Source organism: Vulpes lagopus, chromosome 14 (genome assembly GCF_018345385.1).
Source record: "Vulpes lagopus strain Blue_001 chromosome 14, ASM1834538v1, whole genome shotgun sequence".
NCBI lineage: Eukaryota > Metazoa > Chordata > Mammalia > Carnivora > Canidae > Vulpes > Vulpes lagopus.
Window position 1 is genome coordinate 10,865,313 of NC_054837.1, and position 21,854 is coordinate 10,887,166.

A 21,854-nucleotide genomic window follows, 5' to 3' on the forward strand; every position below is an offset into this window, starting at 1 on the left:
AAATCCTGTCTACAGGGCACCTGAGTGGCTCAGTCAGTTAAGCAACCCACTCTTGATTTCGACTCAGGTCACGATATTGCAGTTGTGAGACTGATCCCCCACACTGGGCTGCCTGCTCAGCAGAAAGTCTGTTTCAGATTCCTTTCCTCTGCCCCTCACTCCACTTGGACACTGTTCACTCTTTCTCTCTCAGATATATATAAAAAAAATATTTAAAAAATAATTTAAAAGAATAAAAAAATAAAAAATAATAAAAAATAATAAAAATGAAAATAAATAAAAGTCTGTCCACTAATTCCAAAGTCAAGGTCATATTGGTGTGAGAAATGACTACTAATGCATACAGTTTCTTTTTAGGGTGATGAAAAAATTCTAAAATTAACTATGGTAATGGCTGCTAAAATATTCCACAGGAGAAAAATCTCAATTTTCCAGAGCTCCTGGCTGGCTCACTCAGTGGGGTGTGCAACTCTAGATCTTGGGGTTGAATTCAAGCCCCATGTTGATTGTAGAGATTACTTAAAAATAAAATCTTTTTTTAGGATTTACTTATCTGAGAGAAAGAGAGAGACAGCACAAGTGGGAGGAGCAAAAGGAGAGGGAGAGAGAATCTCAAGTGGACTTGGTGCTGAACACAGAGCCTGAGATGAGGCTCCATCCCAGGACCCTGAGGTCATGACCTGAGCTGAATTCAAGAGTCGGACACTTAACCGATTATGCCACTCAGATGCTCCCTTAAAAATAAAATCTTTAAAAAAAAAAGAGAAGAAAGTCTCAATTTCTCAAGTAACAGCATTCCCCGTTATCAAGTCCCTTATACCAAGTGCTGACTTAGCATCCATCAATCCCCAAGTGCTAGAATTCACTAAGAAATAAATTAACTCCTATCAGACTATGGAGATAGAATAATGAATTTCAATTAATACATAAATCTTGTTTGGATCCTGGTTCCTATAGAAAACTAGAAGAGACATTTTGGGGACAGCTGAGAAAATGTGAATATGAGCTATCAGAATTATGGAATTAAGCCAAATATTACTAGATATGATTAGGAGAAGAATATTTAAGGGTTGCATACTACATGTCATGAGGTCTATAATTTGCTGTTAGCTGGTTGTTACACACACACACACACGGAAGGCAAATATTGCAAAACATTAATAACTACCAATTCTAGGCAATGGGTGCTAACTGTACCACGCTGCCAAGATTTCTGGATATTTGAACTTTTCATTTCAAAAAATTGGGCGGGGGGAGCTACATGGCTAAGAAGAAATTTCATTCAGGATTTTCAGCCTCTTCATAATTAAAATCCACATACAGTTAACAGAATTTTTATTTTCGCAATGATTTTTCATCCCAGGAATCCTGATCAGCTAACATTTTTCTACCTATTGCCCCAATAACCACAAGATGTCACTCTTTCCGTGTTCAAATCAAAAGTCTTGCAAGGGAAAAAGCTGTTATCAGTACTTAACGGAAAATGCACTCAACTTTCCAAGTTAATCTGAAAAACTTTAGAACTTTTTACATTTAGGAAATAGAGTTAGATAACTCCTCTCAGTTCAGAAACAATGAAATACAAACTAGACATAAATGTTAAACTGGAAGTTTTTAAAAATTTCAGATAAGAAAGTTTTATCTGTAGGACTATCACTGTCTCCAAGAAAACAGTCCTACGGTCAGCTACTTCAGTATCCAAATGTCTCAGAATGTTCCAAATAACCCTGGGGTCAAACCACAGAAGCCGGGCCAACTAGCCAGAGCTCAGAACTGCCTCAAGACATGTTTAGGAGGACTCCTGCAGATGACCCACTCTCTCCTGGAACTAGTTCAAACCTCCCACCTCTGCAGCAATAGCACATGAGATCTGGCCCAATGCTGTGTTTGCTGTCAAGGAAATATACACTGTCAGAGCCCAATGGAGCAGTATCATGAACCACAAGATTTAAAAGCTTTAACCAATGTATCCAAAATAATCATTTCCATTCTTTTTGTCCCCACCTAGGTATCATTAAAGTGTATTACAACTTAAAATTTGCTAACATTTGAGGAATCTAAGATACATTATTTGGAAATAATTCCAAATTTACGAAAAGTTGCAAAAACTGGTACAAAAAGCACCCATATACCATTTTCCTCAGATTTGCCTATGTTAACAGTTTACCCACCTGTTTTCATTATTTGCTATCTTGTATCCCTATTTATCAGTCTCTATCTATCTCTGATGTTTTTCTTGAACCCTTTAAGGATATACATCATGGTCCTTTACCTCTAGATATATTTTGTGTGTGGTTCCTAAGTCATAGGAACAGAAATATAGCATAGATATCAACTTCATAAGTTTATACATATGTTTATCTAGCATCCACTTTTGAACAGTTTTGTCATACCATGCTTTATGGCATTCTCCCTACAGCACTGGACCCAGTCTAGGCACAGGTATTGCATTTAATTGTCATGTCTCCCTAGGCCCTTTTAATCCAGAATTTTCCAGCTTTTATGACATCTTGTGTTTTTAGTAAAACATTCTTTATTTTTTGTCTATTTCATGTTTCTTTATGATTAACTGAAGTTATGTCTCAGCCAGAATATGGCCCAGCTGATACTGAGTCCAATTCTGTGTGCCTCTGTCACTTACACAATCACTCAGTCCAGTGTTGCCCAATTTTTCCACTGTATAATTTCTGGTTGTTTCTTTTTCCTCACTTGCAACATAATAAATAGTCTGTGGAAAGACATTTTAAGATCACCCGAATTTCTGCTCCTCATCAAACTGTCAACACAGAAATGCTCTGTACTATTCTGGCAACCTTTTTATAAGTCTGAAATAATGATAAAATAGTTTGAAAAAACTTAAAGCAACTTAAAATCAGAGTTTCAATTCTATCAGATCATAAAATCTCCTTGGTAGAGAGGAAAATCAGATAATAAATAAAAACCTATGCCTTACACATAAGATTATGAAGAACTGATTTCTTTTGTCTTTGTGTGTTTGCAATCACTAGAAGTAAACAATAAATGGCTTTTCCTAAGACCTAGAAAAATATAGTAACAATCAGCTTTTCCGTTAAATAACTTTCCATAAACACGCACAGTTTTAAAGCAATGGTTCCACTTAACAGTTTCTCCTTAGGAACAAGACATAGCAGTCCAAAGACTATCACCTAATGTATGAAACATGCTTTGCCACATGCATATTTCTGCGGGCCACCGTGTGTGCACCAGAGTGCACAGAGTGACCAATTTTCATTCTGTTACTGAATGAGAACTATCCCCACTCGTTAACATGGGAAGGACAAAACAAAAAGGAATGAAAAGTTCTCCCATCACTTACTCTCTAAATCAGAAATAATAAGGTTGTCGTGGAGTTTCACAGCTCGGTGTTGTTCTACTTCATCTTCAAGTTCAAAGATGGTTTCTTTCATGTCGCTCCTTTCTGTCTCTTTTTCTTCTAGCTCTGATCTTAGTTTCTCTAATGTCATATTCAATTCTTCTATTTGTTTCTTAGCTTCTTCTTGGAAGGCTCGGTATTCATCTTCAACCTATATAGAATTGATAGCATGGATTAGAAAAGTTAAGAGCTTCTCTAAGATAAATTCTAGAATGGAAGTATACACTGTTCCAAAGAAAGCCAAACATGAATTCCTAGGTATGAACTAAAACTACCTGTATAATAACTGTTTGAAAGTATGAAAAAGTACTCTACAATAATATAAGATTTTATGCAATACGCGTAAGCATATTTGTTGCTACATCACTGACAAATTATATTAACATGACACTATACTTAACTAGATTATTTACGAGGAAATTTTGGAAATTTTCCCTTCTCCAAAGTTTGGACCAAAGGCAAACATTTGGTTAGTAATTAACATCCATTCCCAACAACAATAAAAAGATGTCTGATGTGTGACAGCTTCATTACCAAAATAAAAATGGAAAAAAATTCTCAAATTCTCAAATACTGTCATTGCAAAAGTATCAGCTCAAAGTGCCCTCCAACATACATGCTCCAACAAATAATATCACTAAACGTCATCACTAAAAAATTAAGATCTAAATTATTTCAATTTTGTCCAAAGATATATTAATGTGTCTTACTTTAAAAATCACTGCACTAAAATAGGAAATAAAGTGTAAGATAGAATAATTGGATAACTCATGTAAACAAACACTACACCGGCAATCACACGTGGCACAGACCCTTGGCCGGTGTGCCAGCAACCCCGGGCTCTAGGTTCTGCATAAGTCCTCATTATCATGCTAGGGGTAAAACAAGGGGGCTGGACCCATGACCTCTAAGGTCCTCACCACCAATAAGACCTAGTCCTCTAAGGAACAGGAGTGGGCAGCCCGGGTGGCTCAGCGGTTTAGTGCTGCCTTCAGCCCAAGGCGTGATCCTGGAGACCCAGGATCAAGACCCAGGATCGAGGCCCACGTTGGGCTCCCTGCATGGAGCCTGCTTCTCCCTCTGCCTGTGTCTCTGCCTCTCTCTCTCTCTCTGTCTGTCTCTCTGTCTCTCATGAATAAATAAATAATTTTTTTAAAAAAGGAACAGGAGCCTCTGTACTCCAAAAATATTTTAAACTCACAACAGAATTCTATTTGAAAAACTATAACCACAGGAAAAGACAGGGTAGACACTGCTGATCCCAAAGACTAAACTGCTAGCTCTATCTTTTCTCTGTCAAAATACATTCGAGATAAGGAGGTAAAATTGCACAACACGATCCCCTGGGCACACCCAGACTAGGAAAAATTCTGTTGTCATTTTTAGTCCCTTCGTCTCAGAGGTAGGAAAACAGTAGTAAAACACAAGTGAGTGAAAGTGAACTATTTTAAGAATACTTTAGACTGGGGGTGCCTTGGTGGCTCAGTTTGTTAAACGTCTGCCTTCAGCTCAGGTCATGATCCCAGAGTCCCAGGATCAAGCCCTGCATCAGGCTCCCTGCTCAGCAGTGAGTCTGCTTCTGACCTCTAGACCTCTGCCCCTCACCCCACTCGTGCTCTCTTTCTCAAATAAATAAAATCTAAAAAACAACAACAACAACAACAAAAAAAAAAAACTTTTGATTGTATCCCAATAAAAGAAAAACCATTCTCGAGCTTTAAAACAAAATCAGCAGGATGCGTAGGTGGCTCAGCGGCTAAGCGTCTGCCTTTGGTTCAGGGCATGATCCCGGAGTCCTGGGATCGAGTCCCACATCAGGCTCCCTGCGTGGAGTCTGCTTCTCCCTCTGCCTGTGTCTCTGCCTCCCTCTCTCTCATGAATAAATAAAACCTTCAAAAAAATAAAATAAAACAAAATCTGCCTTAAAAAAGTGAATGACACATCACCCAAGCAATACTGGTTTTCAGTAAGCGTGGTGTGTACTGCAGCTGCATAATGTGATCCAGAACATTTTATCTACTTAAACAATACCTTTGCAATGGTGTCTTGCAATCGATTGGCATCATTTCGTGTGTGAGCTAGATCTTCCTGCAGGCTACTAGCCAGAGCCTCTGCTTTTTCTTTGTCCAGCCTAACACTCTCCAGAAGATCCTGAATATCAGATTTGTCACCAGAGTTATGGATGGAATACAGCTCTGCCACTTTCTGCTTTTCATTCTCCAGCTGGGCCTTTAGGCGATTCATCTCTATCTGATCACTGGCCACTGTGGCTTTATACTCTTCTAATGTGGCTGCCAAGGCTGCTTTACCCTTCTGCTCAGACTCAATAATACGCTCCATATGGTGATTGCGTTCTTTGAGTGCCCCTATCATTTCTTGAGCCTCTTTGTTGTCTTGTTCTGCCATCTTCAAAGTATTGCTTAAATGTTGCTGGACACCAAGAAGCTGCTCTCGTTCAAAACGGGCATTCTCTGCTAGATCCATATAACGTTGCTCTAATTCCATATAGCGTCCGCTTTTCACATCCTCGTCTATGACATAAGAAATGTGATGCTCATCGAGAAGAGAGCGGAAATACTCAATTTGTCGGCTAAAGTGTTCCAACTTATCGCTCTGTTGACATAAAGACTCCATAAGAATAACCTTCTCTTCTCCAAGCCTTTCATTTTCACTATTCAGTTCCTGGGTTATCTGCTGTAAATCAGCTAGCTCTTGCAGAGTTGCCTGAAGTTCCTCACTCGTGCTGTGTTGGTTCTCTTCCATCTGGTGTATCCGTTCTGTCAAGCAAGCGACAGACACTTCGCTCGCATTGCCACTGCTCCCCTTCCGGGAGCGCTCTATGCTCGGAATGCCTTCGGACTCTGAGGACGATGGTGCGTCCAGGGCATCATCGCTCGATGTGAGGGGCTGGTACACCTCACTGCACTCGCTGTCTAGGTTGTCCATAGAGTTACTGTGCTGGTGGTCCATGAGGGTATTTTCATCCTGACTCAAGAGATCCTCCACCGAGCCAGGGGCAGAGCCTTCCACCGAAGAGGTCAGGGTCCCTCCTCCATCACTCTGGTTGCCAGGGGTGATTTCTGGGCTCAGGGACTGATAACCAAAGAGTTTTTCAGAATTGTCTAACCGCTGCTCTAGGGAAAAGCCCAGCGCATTCAACCTGTCCTTTAACATTCTGTTTTCGTTTTTCAGCTGGTTGAGTTCTTCCCGGATGGCAGTATTCTGTTCCTGCAACTGCAGTAAAGTGGACTCGACATCAGTTGGCTGGTGAGCAATGATGGCTTCTTTCTCAGATTTTTCATCACCCTCAGAATGATCCTCATTAATGCCCAGCTGAGCACGCATGTCTCGGAGTTCATTTCTCAAATGTAAGATTTCCACATCTTTGGTTTTTGCCAGTGTGAGAAGATCTTTCACTTTGGCTTCCAAAGCAGCTTTGTCACTGATCTGGTTGTCCGACTTGGACTTGCTCATACGAACGTCGCATTCTGTAGTAGTGCGACTGCGGGAACGCTTGGCCAATGCCACATCATTAGCTCCCTGACCCGCAGAAGGTAGTTTTTTGCTCTGGTTTAGTCGGGTACGCTCACGTAATCTTTCTCTAGTAGAACTGGATTCTTTATTACCTATGGAAGTACTCCGCTTGGTTGAAGAACTTGTGCCTTAATGTTTAAAACAAAGAATGTAAGGCAAAAACATTAGCAAGGAGGCGCACAGGTTATATCAGCGAAAATCTAGAGACCCTCACATGGATTCTGACCCACATTAATCATGCCTTATATTCTGGTTACTGTAAAATTCCATTTCCTCAAGACCAGATCATTCATCTTTTAATTATCAATAAAAAGAAGTTATACACTGAAATGGACACTTCAAAGGGTGAATTTTATAAAATGTGAATAGTATCTCAATAAATTAAAATTATAATTAAAAAGTTACACATTAACTCAAATCCTAAACCATGGTTTTAAACAGGTAGCCAGGGACTTAACATTCCAGGGCAAGCTAGACAGATGAAGCAGACGCTAGGATTAACCAGTCAGGTAGCAAATTAACTGTAAATCAGATGGTAAAGAAAGATCAGAGATGAACAATAAGGGAAAGGCAGCCTCCGGACAAACCAAAAATCTAAGCAACCTACAATAAACACAAAAGTATGATCAAAACTTTTTAAAAAGTGTGATCAAAATAAGTGCAAAAAGTTCTTCACATCATAGAACGCCACATAATAGTACCAATAACATTAGTTATAATATAGCTACTTAGCATTTACTTTACAAACTCAGATGAACACCTCATATTCATTAATTTATAGAAGTCTCATTGTTAACATCATGAAGAAACTCACACAGAGATGTTAAATAATTTGTCAACAGCTCACACGTAATAAGTGATTGGGCTAAGATTCAAAAACAGGCAAGGAATCTGGCTCCAGAATCTGCAACTTAAGTAGGTAGTATTTTATGCTGCCTCCCAAAATGTTAGAAAACAATAACGTACTTATGCTAACTAATGATGGCATATTATCAAATATGCTACAGGAACCACTAATACCTGACTACTAAAATTCTAAACCTGTGAAAATTGACATGATCACATGTTTAATACACAAAGAACAAGAATATGCTTACCTATAAACATTTAAGAAATAATTCGCTGCTTTTTACTTTGAAAAATAAAATCTAGACCTAATCAGTAAGAATTCTGTAAGAACCTGCTAGTTCTTTATGTGGCAGGCACCAGGCTACAGAAGTATGAGGAAGCAAAAGATTGATATGGTATAGGAAGATAGCCACTAATTCTGGCAAGGATCAGGTGTAAAGCAGGGGAGGGCATTCTGGCCAGCCACAGGACAGGACGAGGAAGCAGAAGTGAACAAGACACATAGTAAGGAAAAGTAAGGTCACACAATTAATGCAAGCAGCAGGGGAAGTTTTTATGGGGCCCTGAACGCCAAGGGAACTTTAGTGAGTTCCACAGTAAATGTTCAATAAATGTTCTGGAGCAGGGAAGACATATAGGGAATGGCATTTTTTATGAAAATGAACCCAGAGGCTGCTAAGTGAAACCTCTAAGGAAGAAGAGAGGCCAAGGAGGAAGGGCGTGAGGCAGAGCAGTTAGAGTAAAGGAGGGCCTACATTTGGGGAGTGAGATGGGGATCTCTGCAAGAATAGAGAAGGAATGATAATCTGTAACAGATTTACGCAGTAGAAATAAGATGAGGAGAAACAATTGCAAATGGAGACCAAAAAAGGAAAAGGGTGGTATAACCAGAAGTATTCATTCTCTACCCCATTTCTGTAAACAGTACCAAACATCCTTCTTTTCCAAACCAAAACCCATCCTAAGAAGGAAAAGATCTGGGCAAGCCTGAGAGAAAAAAGGAAAAAGCAGCCAGTAATGAGGAGAGGGACTGATAACACCCCAAAAGGAAAGGAGAGGTAAAGGAACAAGAAAGTAAGAGAACATAACAAAGACAAGCTCCTCGTCTGGGATTAGTGTGCCCCCTGGGCAGATGAAGAATGTGAGTTACAGACACATGAACAGGTCTTAGAGAAGTCACGAGGAGTACATAAACGTAGAGCAGATCCACTGAAGAGTTAAGGATGTTTTCAGGAGATGAATTGTGTCCTCCAAATTCATGTGTTGAAGCCATAACCCCCAGTACTTCAGAATGTGACTGTATTTGGGAGTAGAGTGATAACTTAAAGTGGTACCTATATTAACATGGGGTTTGTTACAGTGAGCCCTAATCCAATCTGACTGGTATCTTTATAAGGAGAGGAGACCAGGACACAGACACAGAGAGAGGGATGACCAGACAATGAAGAGACAACCAACAAGCCTCTTTGAGGCCTCAGAAGAAATCAAACCGGCGGACACCTTGATCTCAAACTCCCAGACAGTTTTGGTGAGAACTACGTGTCTGTTATTTTTTTTTTAAGTTTTTATTTATTTATCCGTGAGAGACACAGCAAGAGACAGAGACATAGGCAGAGGGAGAAGCAGGCTCCCTGCAGGAAGCCCGATGTGGGACTTGACCCCAGGACCCCAGGATCACACCCTGGGCCAAAGGCAGACGCTCAACTGCTGAACCAACCAGGCATCCCTACGTGTCTGTTATTTAAGCCATGCAGTCTGTATTTTGTTAGGGGACCCCAGCAAACTTAATACAGAGGTACAAAGCTGCCTCCGGTAGGACAATAGATCCAGGGAGGAGATAAGTGAATTCAGCCTGTGAGGGGAGGTAGCATTTGTCAGTGGGGAACCTGGGTCCAAATGTGAGGTATCTCTCCCAGTAGATTCTAAAAGCTGGAAATAGGAAAAGATACAGATGGTATTAGAGTACTTATCTTCCTTCTTACCACAAAAGCTGCAGTACAGTGTGGCGATGTATGGCGATGACCTCAGGCTTGAAAGTAAAAGACTCAAGGGACAGTCCTTACTCCATCAGCTCTACAGCCTGGTACAAACTATAACGGTACCCAATAAATATTTTCTGAACAAATGAATGCAAGGCCTTAGGCAAGATACTTAAGTGTCTTTAAGTGCTTTAAGCATAGCTCTCACATCTCTAAAATGAAGATAGCAGCCTCTACCTCAAAGGGCTATAGTGAGGATAAAATGGAATGGTGCCTGGTGTTAACAGTGCCTTCCGTGTTTCCTCCTTGTGATCATACCATATGACTAATATAATTAACCACGGAACATGATCTGAGATAGAAGGATGAGTCCACAGAAGGTCAAAACAGGAGAGAGGACAGTAGGTACACCTGGGCTAGGAAAAAGTCTAATACACACACAAGGAGCTAACAGCCTAAATAATGATGATAAAGAAGGTCTGCTACGTTTTTGACAATGTGCTTCCATCAGCTGCATTACAAATATGTGATCTTTGGATGCCTGGCTGTCTCAGCCAGTGGAGTATGTGACTCTTGATATTGGGGCTGTAAGTTCAAACCTCATGTTGGGTGTAGAGATTACCTCAAAATAAAATCATTTAAATAAATAAACAGGGGGATCCCTGGGTGGCTCAGTGGTTTAGTGCCTGCCTTCAGCCCAGGGCTTAATTCTGGAGTCCCGGGATCGAGTCACGCATCGAGGTCCCTATGTGGGGCCTGCTTCTCCCTCTGCCTGTGTCTCTGCCTCTCGCTCTCTCTGTGTTTCTCACGAATAAATAAAATTTTTTTAAAAATAAATAAACAAACAAACAAACATGTGGATCTTGTGTTTCCTGGAACTTCTGAAGTTTTTTTCTGTAAGTATAAAAAGTAAAATATAGGGACGCCTGGGTGGCTCAGCGGTTGAGCGTCTGCCTTTGGCTCAGGTCATCATCCTGGAGTCCCAGGATCGAGTTCCACACTGGGCTTCCTGCATGGAGCGTGCTTCTCCCTCTGCCTATGTCTCTGCCTTTCTCTCTGTGTCTCTCATGAATAAATAAATAAAAAAATAAACAAACAAACAAAACCTTAAAAAAAAAAAAAAGTAAAATTTGATAGTGTTATTCCTTAGACTACAGGATGAGTTAATTTACGGACTCCATCAATCTAAAGCCAAACTGCTGCTAATGAATGAAGAACAAACGGTAGAACAGGAATCAATGGATCCAGGCACTGATTGTCAAAGGCTGCTAACATCGAGGCAAGACAGACAGAAAAATGAGGTGCTACTGGTGGATAGACAACTACTATGTATGAAGGAGTTTTGGGGGAGAAAAAGGAACCTGAATCTGTCCCATCAAGGCTCTAGATCCAACAACATTAACAGTAAATGAACAAAGGAACATGATCAAGGACACCAAGGGGATATAACACCAAAATCCAAGTCACAGGAAAATGTAAGTCAAATAACTAGTTTCTATAAAATTTAAATTGTAAGAAAAAGAATTGGTTTAAGAAAGAGTAACAATTATTATATATGGACCTTAAGTGAATTCTGATCCACAGTTAATTATACATAAGAAAGGTTTATGAAAAAGTTTGAAATTTGAATAAGTTATTTCTTTATATTTATGATTTGAGGAATGATTAATAATTATTTTAAGGGCTGATAATGGCATCATGATTATATTTTTAGGGGAATCCTTATCTTTCAAAAATAATTATATATTTGTGGATAAAATTATAGGACACCTAGAATTTGCTTCAAAATAATGAGGGAAGTGGGTATCAAGAAATTAAGACTGGCCATTAGTTGATAAGGGTGATGAGCACATGGGGTTGAAATACAAATACTTTTGTCCATGCCCAATATTTTCTTTAATCAACGGAACCCCTTAAATACCACTGTACTCTGCCATTCAAACAAAAAAGCAGTTTAACTCTTACTCTGAATGTCACCCATACCTGTGCTGATCTTGGACTTGTTCTCCACAGTGGTCATGGCAGGGGCCGAGGCTGAAGATCCTGTGGAAGGGCAGGTGCTTTTCTTTCCTTTAACACCATTAGTCACTGTCACCCCTCCAGCCATTCCAGCTAAGAGGTCATCACTGCTCTTGGTCTAGAGGCAACAGAAAATAAATTGACTAGATGATGAAGCAAAAGTAAATAATATTTTAAGACTAAACAAAGCTCTTGGTTTTTACATCGAATTCAAGATCAAGAGCTCTACAAAGATTTTCTGACAGTTACCAAGCAGTACTTCATACTGTACTTCAGAAAAAGAACCTCTTTATTGGTTTATAAACAATCACACATAGAAATATGAAAATCATATATGTAATCGAAGATTTTATGGAAGCCTACTGGGCACCCACACGTGCCAGTCAGTGAGAGATAAGAAACAGTGAAGACATCCTCTTTGTTACTCTTTCATCTAAGACAGGACTTATAAATAATATGAGCCCTATCACACAGGCTCTGAGGAAAAGTTCTATAATGCCACAGAAAATGCCATCCTGCAATTTCTAGAGAGAAATACCCCTGAGAATCAGAAATAATTTTTACTGCTTTAAAGTAAAGCACTGGGCAGCCCGGGTGGCTCAGCGGTTTAGCGCCACCTTCGGCCCAGGGTGTGATCCTGGAGACCTGGGATCAAGTCTGTCCGGCTTCCTGCATGGAGCCTGCTTCTCCCTCTGCCTATGTCTCTGCCTCTCTCTCCGTTTCTCTCATGAATAAATAAATAAAATCTTTAAAAATAAAATAATAATAAAGTAAAGCACTGATGGAGCCATTATTTTGAAATGTACTCTTTTCACCAGACCTAATTTTTTTAGTAGTCTAATTTAGGCCAAAATTGAAAGATTTTTTTTTTTTTAAAGCTTAGGTAATATATAAATAAAAACTAGGGAGTTTAAGGTTAGAGTGAGGGTTAGTCAGCCTAAATGATCATATTGCTTGAGAAAGAGCCTTTGTAATACTTATTTATATTTTACAGACTGAAGAAAATACGAGCTTTTTAAAAAGAATATAAGCGTCAACTATACTTCAATTAAAACAAAAACAAAACAAGTACTCCCTGGATAATGTGATGGGGTATAAAATTGTTAAAGAAAAATAGTGAAAAAATCTTTTTACTTCTAGGAATGAAAGAACATAGAGGAGTTAAAAACTGAAAAAAAGAAAAACTACTTTTAAAAAAATTAATTAAATTTGAGAGAGAGAGCATAAGCAGGAGGTGCAGAGGGAGAGAGAGAGAGAATCTCAAGCAGACTCTGCACTGAGCACATAGCCCAATGAGAGGGTCAGTCCCCAAACCCAGAGATCATAATCTGAGCTGAAATCTAGACTCAGATGCTCAATCAACGACTGAGCCACCCAGAGACCCCAAGAAAAACTACTTTTTAATAAAAAAGAACCAAAAAGTTTTGTCCTTTTAAGGTGAAAGCATAAGTTAGCCAACTGATTTATTACTGTTATCTGGAGCCACACAATCATAATAAATTCTTGGGCAATCATAATAAATTCATCTCTACAGATTAAAACGGTCCATAAATTACTAATCTCTAAAGTCTCTTCCTGTTCTAAATGTCAGTGGAGTAGATTCTGTTCTCATCATTCAATTATAAAAGTTATAATACCATTAGCTACATCAATCTGTCTTACTAAGGGTAGAAAAGGATTAATATTTTAAACAAATTAAACTAATTAAGCTTTGGTAATTTAGGATTGTCACATTATGAAAAATCTAGTTATATGTAACAAGAAAGGAGGATACTACATTGATCATTAAGGACTGTTCACATTAAGACTAGTTTCTGGGGCGCCTAGGTGGCTCAGCTGGTTAAGGATCTGCCTTCCACTCAGGTCATGACCCCAGGGTCCTGGAATCAAGACCCTGGTCGGGCTCCTTGCTCAGAGGGGAGCCTGCTTCTCCTTCTAACTCTCTCCCTCTTCCCCTCCTCTTCCTTGCTTGCTCTCATTCCTGGTCTCTCAAATAAATAAATAAAATGTTTAAAAAAAAAAAAAAAGAATAGTTCCTGTTTATGAAATTGGTCAACTATGTAAATTTGTAAATCAAGTTCTACTTCCCTTCCTGTCAATTTGTCCCTCATCAATTAATCAGTAAATAAACTCAACATAACCGTATATTTTCAAATCACTTCTTATATTCTGTTAAAATGAGCTTTGAGGTAGTTTATCTTTCTTCGTAAATTAAATATGTTTTCTTTCATAATTATTACATCTGAAAACCACCTTACACAGTCATGTGAAAAATGGCTTAATCGTCACATTTCTTTTTACAATTTGTCTTTGGGTAATGGCAAAGTTAAATATACATTAGAGCACAAGTCAAAAACTCTGCAATTATCATAATAACTATGGTTAATAGTATACTGGAACATGAATAAACAAGTGGAATAGAAAAAAATCCAAAACGAAACTGCATATATAGACACCTGATTTATGACCAAAGAAGGAATACAGAAAAAAATGAGTTTTTCGGGATCCCTGGGTGGCGCAGCGGTTTGGCGCCTGCCTTTGGCCCAGGGCGCGATCCTGGAGACCCGGGATCGAATCCCACATCGGGCTCCCGGTGCATGGAGCCTGCTTCTCCCTCTGCCTGTGTCTCTCTGCCTCTCTCTCTCTCTCTGTGACTATCATAAATAAATAAAAATTTAAAAAAAAATGAGTTTTTCAATAAATGATACTAGATCAATTGCATACTCACAATAGAAAAAAAATGAACAAGCCCTACTTCACACCATATCAAAAATAAATTCCAAGGCTTTCTAACTATGATTCAAAATCCTGAATGACGGCAGCCCGGGTGGCTCAGCGGTTTAGCGTCATCTTCGGTCCAGGGTGTGATCCTGGAGACCTGGGATCGAGTCCCACGTCGGGCTCCCTGCATGGAGCCTGCTTCTCCCTCTGCCTGTGTCTTTCCCTCTCTCTCTCTCTCTCCCCCTCTGTGTCTGTCATAAATAAATAAATAAAATCTTTAAAAAAAAATCCTGAATGATGAAACAAAGAACTGATAAATTTGACTACATAAAAATTAAAATCTTAAAAAAATTTAAATATCCTGTACATGATCCAAAAAATCATTGTAAGCAAAGTTTTAAAAATTAAACTGGGAGAGTATATTTGCAACATCTCACAAATAAAGGACTAATATCAGGATCCCTGGGTGGCTCAGTGGTTTGGCGCCTGCCTTTGGCCCGGGGCATGATCCTGGAGTCCCGGGATCAAGTCCCGCGTCGGGCTCCCGGTGTGGAGCCTGCTTCTCCCTCTGCCTGTATCTCTGCCTCTCTCTCCTCTCTGTGTATTCTCATGAATAAATAAATAAAATCCTTAAAAATAAATAAATAAATAAATAATAAAGGACTAATATGCTTAAATTACAAAAAAACTCTTAGAAATCAAGGAGTAAAAAACACATAGAAAAGTGAGCAAAATAGGACTGCCTGGGTGGTTCAGTGGTTAAGCATCTGCCTTAGGCTTTAGGGCATGATCCTGGAGTCCCAAGATTGAGTCCTGCATCAGGCTCCTTGCATGGAGCCTGCTTCTCCCTCTGCCTATGTCTCTGCCTCTCTCTCTCTGTGTCTCTCATGAATAACTAAGTAAAATCTTTAAAAAAAAAAAAAAAAGAAAAAGAAAAAGAAAAGTGAGCAAAATAAACAATCACTATAATCAATGCATACACGATACAAAAAACAGAACCAGTCTAACTCACAATAGGAGAAATGCAAATTAAACAATACTGAGATACATCTCACCTTTCAGAATGGCAAAAATGAGAAGTTATGACACACATTCGTTTGTGAAGGGTGTAAGGGAAACAAACACTCTCGTAAGTTGCTGGTGAGAATAATGTCTAACAGAACTACTTAATGCATTTACTGTATATCCAGAAACTCACCTCTAGGAATTTCACCCGAAGACATACCTTTAATAATACAAAAATACACACACATAAGGTTACTCAATGCAGCATTGCCTTTTTTTTTTTTTTTTTTTTTAAGATTTTATTTATTTACTTGAGTAAGAGAGTGAGCACAAGCAGGGGGCGGAGAGGGAGAGGGAGAGAGAGAAGCAGACTCCCTGCTGGGAGTGGGACCAGATATAGGGCTCGATCCCAGGACTCTGGGGTCATAACCTGAGTGGAAGGCAGATGCTTAACCAACTGAGCCACTCAGGCACCCCTGAAGCATTGTCTTTAATTGCAAAATATTGGACGGATTCCTCAGTGGCTCAGCGGTTTAGCGCCTGCCTTCAGCCCAGGGTGTGATCCTGGAGTCCCAGGATCGAATCCCGCATCGGGCTCCCTGCTTGGAGCCTGCTTCTCCCTCTGCCTGTGTCTCTGCCCCCCTCTCTCTCTCTGTGTTTCTCATGAATAAATAAATGAAATCTTTAAAAAAATTGCAAAATATTGAAACACCTTGAATGCCCATACACAGAACAGTATCTCAAATTATAGTACATCCATACAAAGATACATTAAGCACAATGAGAAGGCTTGCTATAAATTGGTATAGAGATTTCTAGAATACATTAAGTGAAAAAAAGTAAAATGCAGAAACAGATCTAACTATGGCAACCTCTGTGTAACAAAGGGGAAATAACACAATAAATATATATACATGGATCTGATCATTTATGCAAAAAGAAATACAGGAAAGATAAAAACAAAAACCCAAATAGACTGTTCGCCTCCTAGGGCTCAGTGGGGACAGAGTAAGAAGGAATGGAGGAGGGGAGTGGAGTGGCACTTCTCTAAACACACCTCCTAAGTCTGACGTGTGTTACTGAACCCTGGTAGTGTTTCACACACTTGCAGTTAATTAATTAAACAAGGGGGTAGGGGAAACCCTAAAATGGAACACAAGAGAAACAAATGGACCCAACTACATTTCAAATAGAGTAACACAGCCACACAGGATGGAGGATAGATGAAGAATCCAAATATCTTCTGAAAACTGTATTTTGACCATAAATCTTCAAACTCTCAAGCTAAAGACCAAAAATTATATATTCTGAATTCTAGCTGATAGATCTGTTTTTGGCAGTGACATGGTGAGCAATTCTATAACTAGGTGCCTACATATTCTAGATTGAGAAAATAAACATAATGAAAGCCAGGTTTCTCACTGTCAGAAGACTGGGATTACAATTAGAGAAATTGAAAAGGCTACTTACTCTAAACTGTATGTCAAATGGATTTGGAAGTAATAGCATGAACTCACAGGTTTTATTATATATGAAGAGAAACAGACAGAAATTGATACAGATATGCAGGTGTGCACTTGTATGTGTGCACCTGCATGTGTGTGCATGTGTCTGTTTCCTCTCTGTCTGCTGAGCAGGCTTAAAAACAACAATATAGGGCAGCCCGGATGGCTCAGCGGTTAGCGTCTGCCTTTGGCCCAGAGTGTGATCCTGGAGACTAGGGATCAAGTCCCACGTCGGGCTCCCTGCATGGAGCCTGTTTCTCCCTCTGCCTGTGTCTCTGCCTCTCTCTCTCTCTCTGTCTTTCTCTCTCTGTGTGTCTCTCATGAATAAATAAAATCTTTTTAAAAACAACAACAAGAAACACAATATACTCAAAAGCAACAAGCACAATTAGGTTCCAAAGGCTTTAAGTGCCATCCTCCACTAAAAAGAACAAAGCCTTCATGAAGAAAAGGCTGACTCTAGGGCTACGGCTGGAAAACAAAAACTTCTCACGTCAGAAATTGAGGGGTTGCTCAAAAAAGAATAGGAACATACTGAAAGGACACAGGAGCCGGCCTGAAGGTACTCCCACCAAAGCCCCCTGATTCACCAAATAGGGTCAGTCTAAGCATCAAAATAAATGATGCTAACCATCAACAGCCCACTGAATAAGAATCCATTATTCCACACTAACAAACAAATATATAGGTGGGGCAAAAGTGAAAACTCTTTCTTGTAAGTAAAATGCTAGCTACTACATGTAAGAAGAAAGAATTATAGAATTTGAAAACTACCACTTGACAAAAACCATACTAATATCTGATCCTAGAAAGAATCAAGAATCGCTAAAACTAGGGTGTGAAAGTCTGATGAGAAAGTGGATATTTACAAAGTCTCCAAGTATTTTCGACAAGATACTTTTGAATTACAAAAGGAAACATGATAACCTGATAGCAGAAAAGCCAGACACCACCTTAACCAAATTAAGTTAATATCACCAGGAATGGAACAGATTGACACCATGTGCTTCTGGAAATGCTGGACATGTGGCTTCTGTGGGATTTCTGCCAAAAACCCATAACCCAAACCTAATCACAAGGAAACACTGAGAAACCTAAATCTGGAGAACAGTCTACCAAACAAACTAGCCTACATTCTAGTAATGTCAAGGTCACAAAAGACAAAGACTGAAGAACTATTCCAAGTTTAAGAAGAAAAGAAGAGAGTGACAACTAAATGTAACTCATTATCCTGGACTGAAAGCTGGACCTGAAAAAAAAGTTCTTTATTGCTAAAATGGACATGAGCACAATTGGTGAAAAAAATTTTTTAAAAGATTTTATTTATTTATTCATGAGGGACACAGAGAGAGAGAAAGAGAGAGGCAGAGACACAGGGGGAGGGAGAAGCAGGCTCCATGCAGGGAGCCTGATGTGGGACTCGATCCCAGGATTCCAGGATCACGCCCTGAGCCGAAGGCAGCCACTAAAGCACTGAGCCACCCAGGGATCCCCAACTGGTGAAATTTAATTAAAGTCTAGAGATGAGATACTAGCATCTTATCAATTTGATAATTGTACTATGGTTATAAAGGAGAACATTCTTGTTTTTTAGAAAATGTACAGTGAAATATTCAGCAGTAAAGGAGCATCATTTCTACAACTTACACTCTAACAGTTCAAAAAAAATTATATACATATATAAATATATGCATGTATGTGTGTATATATGTATGTAGTATGCAAGTATAACGGTAAAATGACTAACCATGATAAAAGGTTAACAGGTAGGAGATCTTAGTAAAGAGCATACTGGAATTCTCTGTCCTAGTTCTTCAACTTTTCAGTTTAAAATTAATTCAAATAAAAAGCTCTTTAAAAATTAATTCTAGGGGCACCTCTGTGGCCCAGTTGGTCAAGCGTCTGCCTTTGAAAAAAAAAACAAAAACAAAACAAACAAACAAACAAAAAAGCATCTGCCTTTGGCATGGGTCATGATCTCAGGGTCCTGGGATCAAGCCCTGCAGTGAGTCTGCTTCTCCCTCTCCCTCTGTGCTCTCTCAAGTAAATAAATAAAAATCTTTAAAAAACTGGGCAGCCCAGGTGGCTCAGTGGTTTAGTGCTGCCTTTCAGCCCAGCGTGTGATCCTGGAGACCCGGGATCGAGTCCCATGTCAGGCTCCCTTATGGAGCCTGCTTCTCCCAATGCCTGTGTCTCTGCCTCTCTCTCTCTCTCTCTCTGTCTCTCATGAATAAATAAAACCTTTAAAAAAAACCAAAATCTTTAAAAAATTAATTCTAGATAGATTGAGGATCTAAATATAAAATGTAAAATAACAACACTCTTGAGAAAAATATAGGAGACTGTCTTCTTGACCTTGGGGTAGGGAAAGATTTTATAAACACACACACACACACCCCTAACCATAAACAAAAGATTAACAAACTGGACTATAGTAACATTAAGAACTTCCATTTAGGGGATCCCTGGGTGGCGCAGCGGTTTGGCACCTGCCTTTGGCCCAGGGCGCGATCCTGGAAACCTGGGATCGAATCCCACGTCGGGCTCCCGGTGCATGGAGCCTGCTTCTCCCTCTGCCTGTGTCTCTGCCTCTCTCTCTCTGTGACTATCATAAATAATAAAAAAAAAAAAAAAAAAAAGAACTTCCATTTATCAAAAGATACCATTAAAGAAGGAGAAAGAGAAGGCACAAAGTGGGAGAACATATGTGCAACACATAAATGACAAAGGGCTCACATCTAGAATAGGCAATGAACTATAAATCAGTACTAAAACAAAAAAACACTACACCACCTTATACCCATTTTGATGGCTACTATTTAAAAAAAAAAAAAAGTATTGGTAAAGATGTGGAAAAATTGTTGGGGAGAGAATTCCTTAGTAGGAAGGGAAAATGGTGAAGTTGCTGTGGAAAACAGTTATGGAGGCTACTCAAAAAATTGTATGACCTAGAAATTCCATTTCTGAGTATATGCCCAAAAAACTAAAAGCAGGGCTTCTAGGAGATATTTATACATACATGTTCACAACTGTTATTTACAACAGCCAAAAGTCCATGTGGAAACAATCCAAGTGTCCACTGATGGAAGAAGAGATAAACAAAATGTGGTATTTACAAACAGTGGAATATTATTCAGTCTTTAAAAAGGTGCCTGGCTGGCTCAGTCAGTGGAGTATGAGACTCTTGGTCTCAGGGTTGTGAGTTTCAGCCCCACACAGGGTGTAGAGATTACCTGAAAAAGGTAAAATCTTTCAAAAAAAGAAGAAGAAGAAGAAGAAGAAGAAGAAGAAGAAGAAGAAGAAGAAGCAGCAGCAGCAGCAATTCTGATACATGCTACAGTATAGATGTGAACTCTGAGGACATTATGCTAAGTGAAATAAGCCAGTGGCAAAAAGACAAATACTGTGTGATTCCATTCATATGAGGTACTTAAACAGTCAGAAACAGAAAATACCACAGTAGTTGCCAGGGGCTGGGGAGGGGGATGGGGAGTTGTTGTTTAATGGGGACAGAGTTTGTTTTGCAAGATGAAAAAGTTCTGGAGATGGATGGTGGTGATGGTTGCTCAAGGTGAATGTACTAACAGTACACTTAAAAGTGATTAAGATGAAAAATGTTATGTGTAATCAATCTACCACCAAAAAAAAAGCTGAAAAGATATATAATATAGTAGCAAAATGAGCAACTGATTTGAATAGACACTTCACAAGGAGGATACATAACTGCCCACAAACCATATAAAGGTAAAACATGAAAAGGTGCTTAATCCCATGGATAATAATGCAAATGCAAATTAAAAACTTCAGACCTCTCCTTGACCAACCACTTCAGCCACTCCTTGACATAGATGGAAGCTGCAGAGTATGTTCACTCCCACAGAGCTACTTCTCCCTCTGCCTATGTCTCTCATGAATAAATAAATAAAATCTTTAGGAAAAAAAAAAAAAAAAAAGAGGGATCCCTGGGTGGCTCAGCGGTTTAGCGCCTGCCTTCGGCCCAGGGCCTGATCCTGGAGATACGGGATCGAGTCCCACGTTGGGCTCCCTGCATGGAGCCTGCTTCTCCCTCTGCCTGTGTATCTCTCATGAATAAATAAATAAAAAGCTAGAAAGCTAGAAAGCTAGACAGAAAGAAAGAAAGAAAGAAAGAAAGAAAGAAAGAAAGAAAGAAGAAAGAAAGAAAAGAAAAAGACAGACCTTAGGAAAAAAAGAAAGAGCATGCAACTCTTGATCTCAGTTGGGGTCATGAGTTTGACCCCAGGCTGGGTGCAGAGGTTACTAAAAATAAATAAATACCCTTTAAAAAAGTTAGAAACAAAACAAAACAAAAAAAACAACTCTATACTTTCCAACTTCTCTTTACATGAAGCTATTTGCAGGCTGGTATCTTTCCCTATTTCAATGTTTATTACACAATTCTGCAAATACATATGCACTTCCAACCAACTCTATACTTTCCAACTTCTCTTTACATGAAGCTATTTGCAGGCTGGTATCTTTCCCTATTTCAATGTTTATTACACAATTCTGCAAATACATATGCACTTCCACACATAAATATTTCTCATCAACAACAGTCCAAAAAATGAAATTGATGAAGGGAAGAGATTTTTAGCCTACTTTTCAATAACAGATGCAAAATGCAAATCATTTGGTAAAAACCTCTAGCTAGAAGAGCACCTGGCTGGTTCAGCCAGTAGAGCATCCAACTCTTGATCTCAGGGTTGTGACTTCAAGCCCCATGCTGGGTATAGAGATTACTTAATAAAAAAATAAAATAAAATTTTAAAGAATTTTAAGAGAATGATTAGGAACACCTGGGTGGCTCAGTTGGTTAAGCATCTGCCT

At 39.2% G+C, this 21,854-nt stretch overlaps 1 protein-coding gene across 8 annotated transcripts in view; it reads right to left on the minus strand.

The window, feature by feature from the left end:
• Nucleotides 1-21,854, minus strand: part of SPECC1L (sperm antigen with calponin homology and coiled-coil domains 1 like) — a 128,927-nt gene that overhangs the window by 70,366 nt on the left and 36,707 nt on the right. For 5 of the 8 annotated variants that reach the window (XM_041728792.1, XM_041728787.1, XM_041728786.1 and 2 more), the window contains 4 exons: nt 15,695-15,721; nt 11,740-11,893; nt 5,426-7,056; nt 3,338-3,545 (listed from right to left, as the gene is read on the minus strand). In XM_041728792.1, the coding sequence (XP_041584726.1) occupies nt 3,338-3,545; nt 5,426-7,056; nt 11,740-11,893; nt 15,695-15,721 (2,020 nt within the window). Of the gene's footprint in view, nt 1-3,337; nt 3,546-5,425; nt 7,057-11,739; nt 11,894-15,694; nt 15,722-19,499; nt 19,556-21,854 lie in introns of those variants that run through there. The other 3 variants (XM_041728793.1, XM_041728790.1, XM_041728791.1) reach the window with 2 other exon arrangements.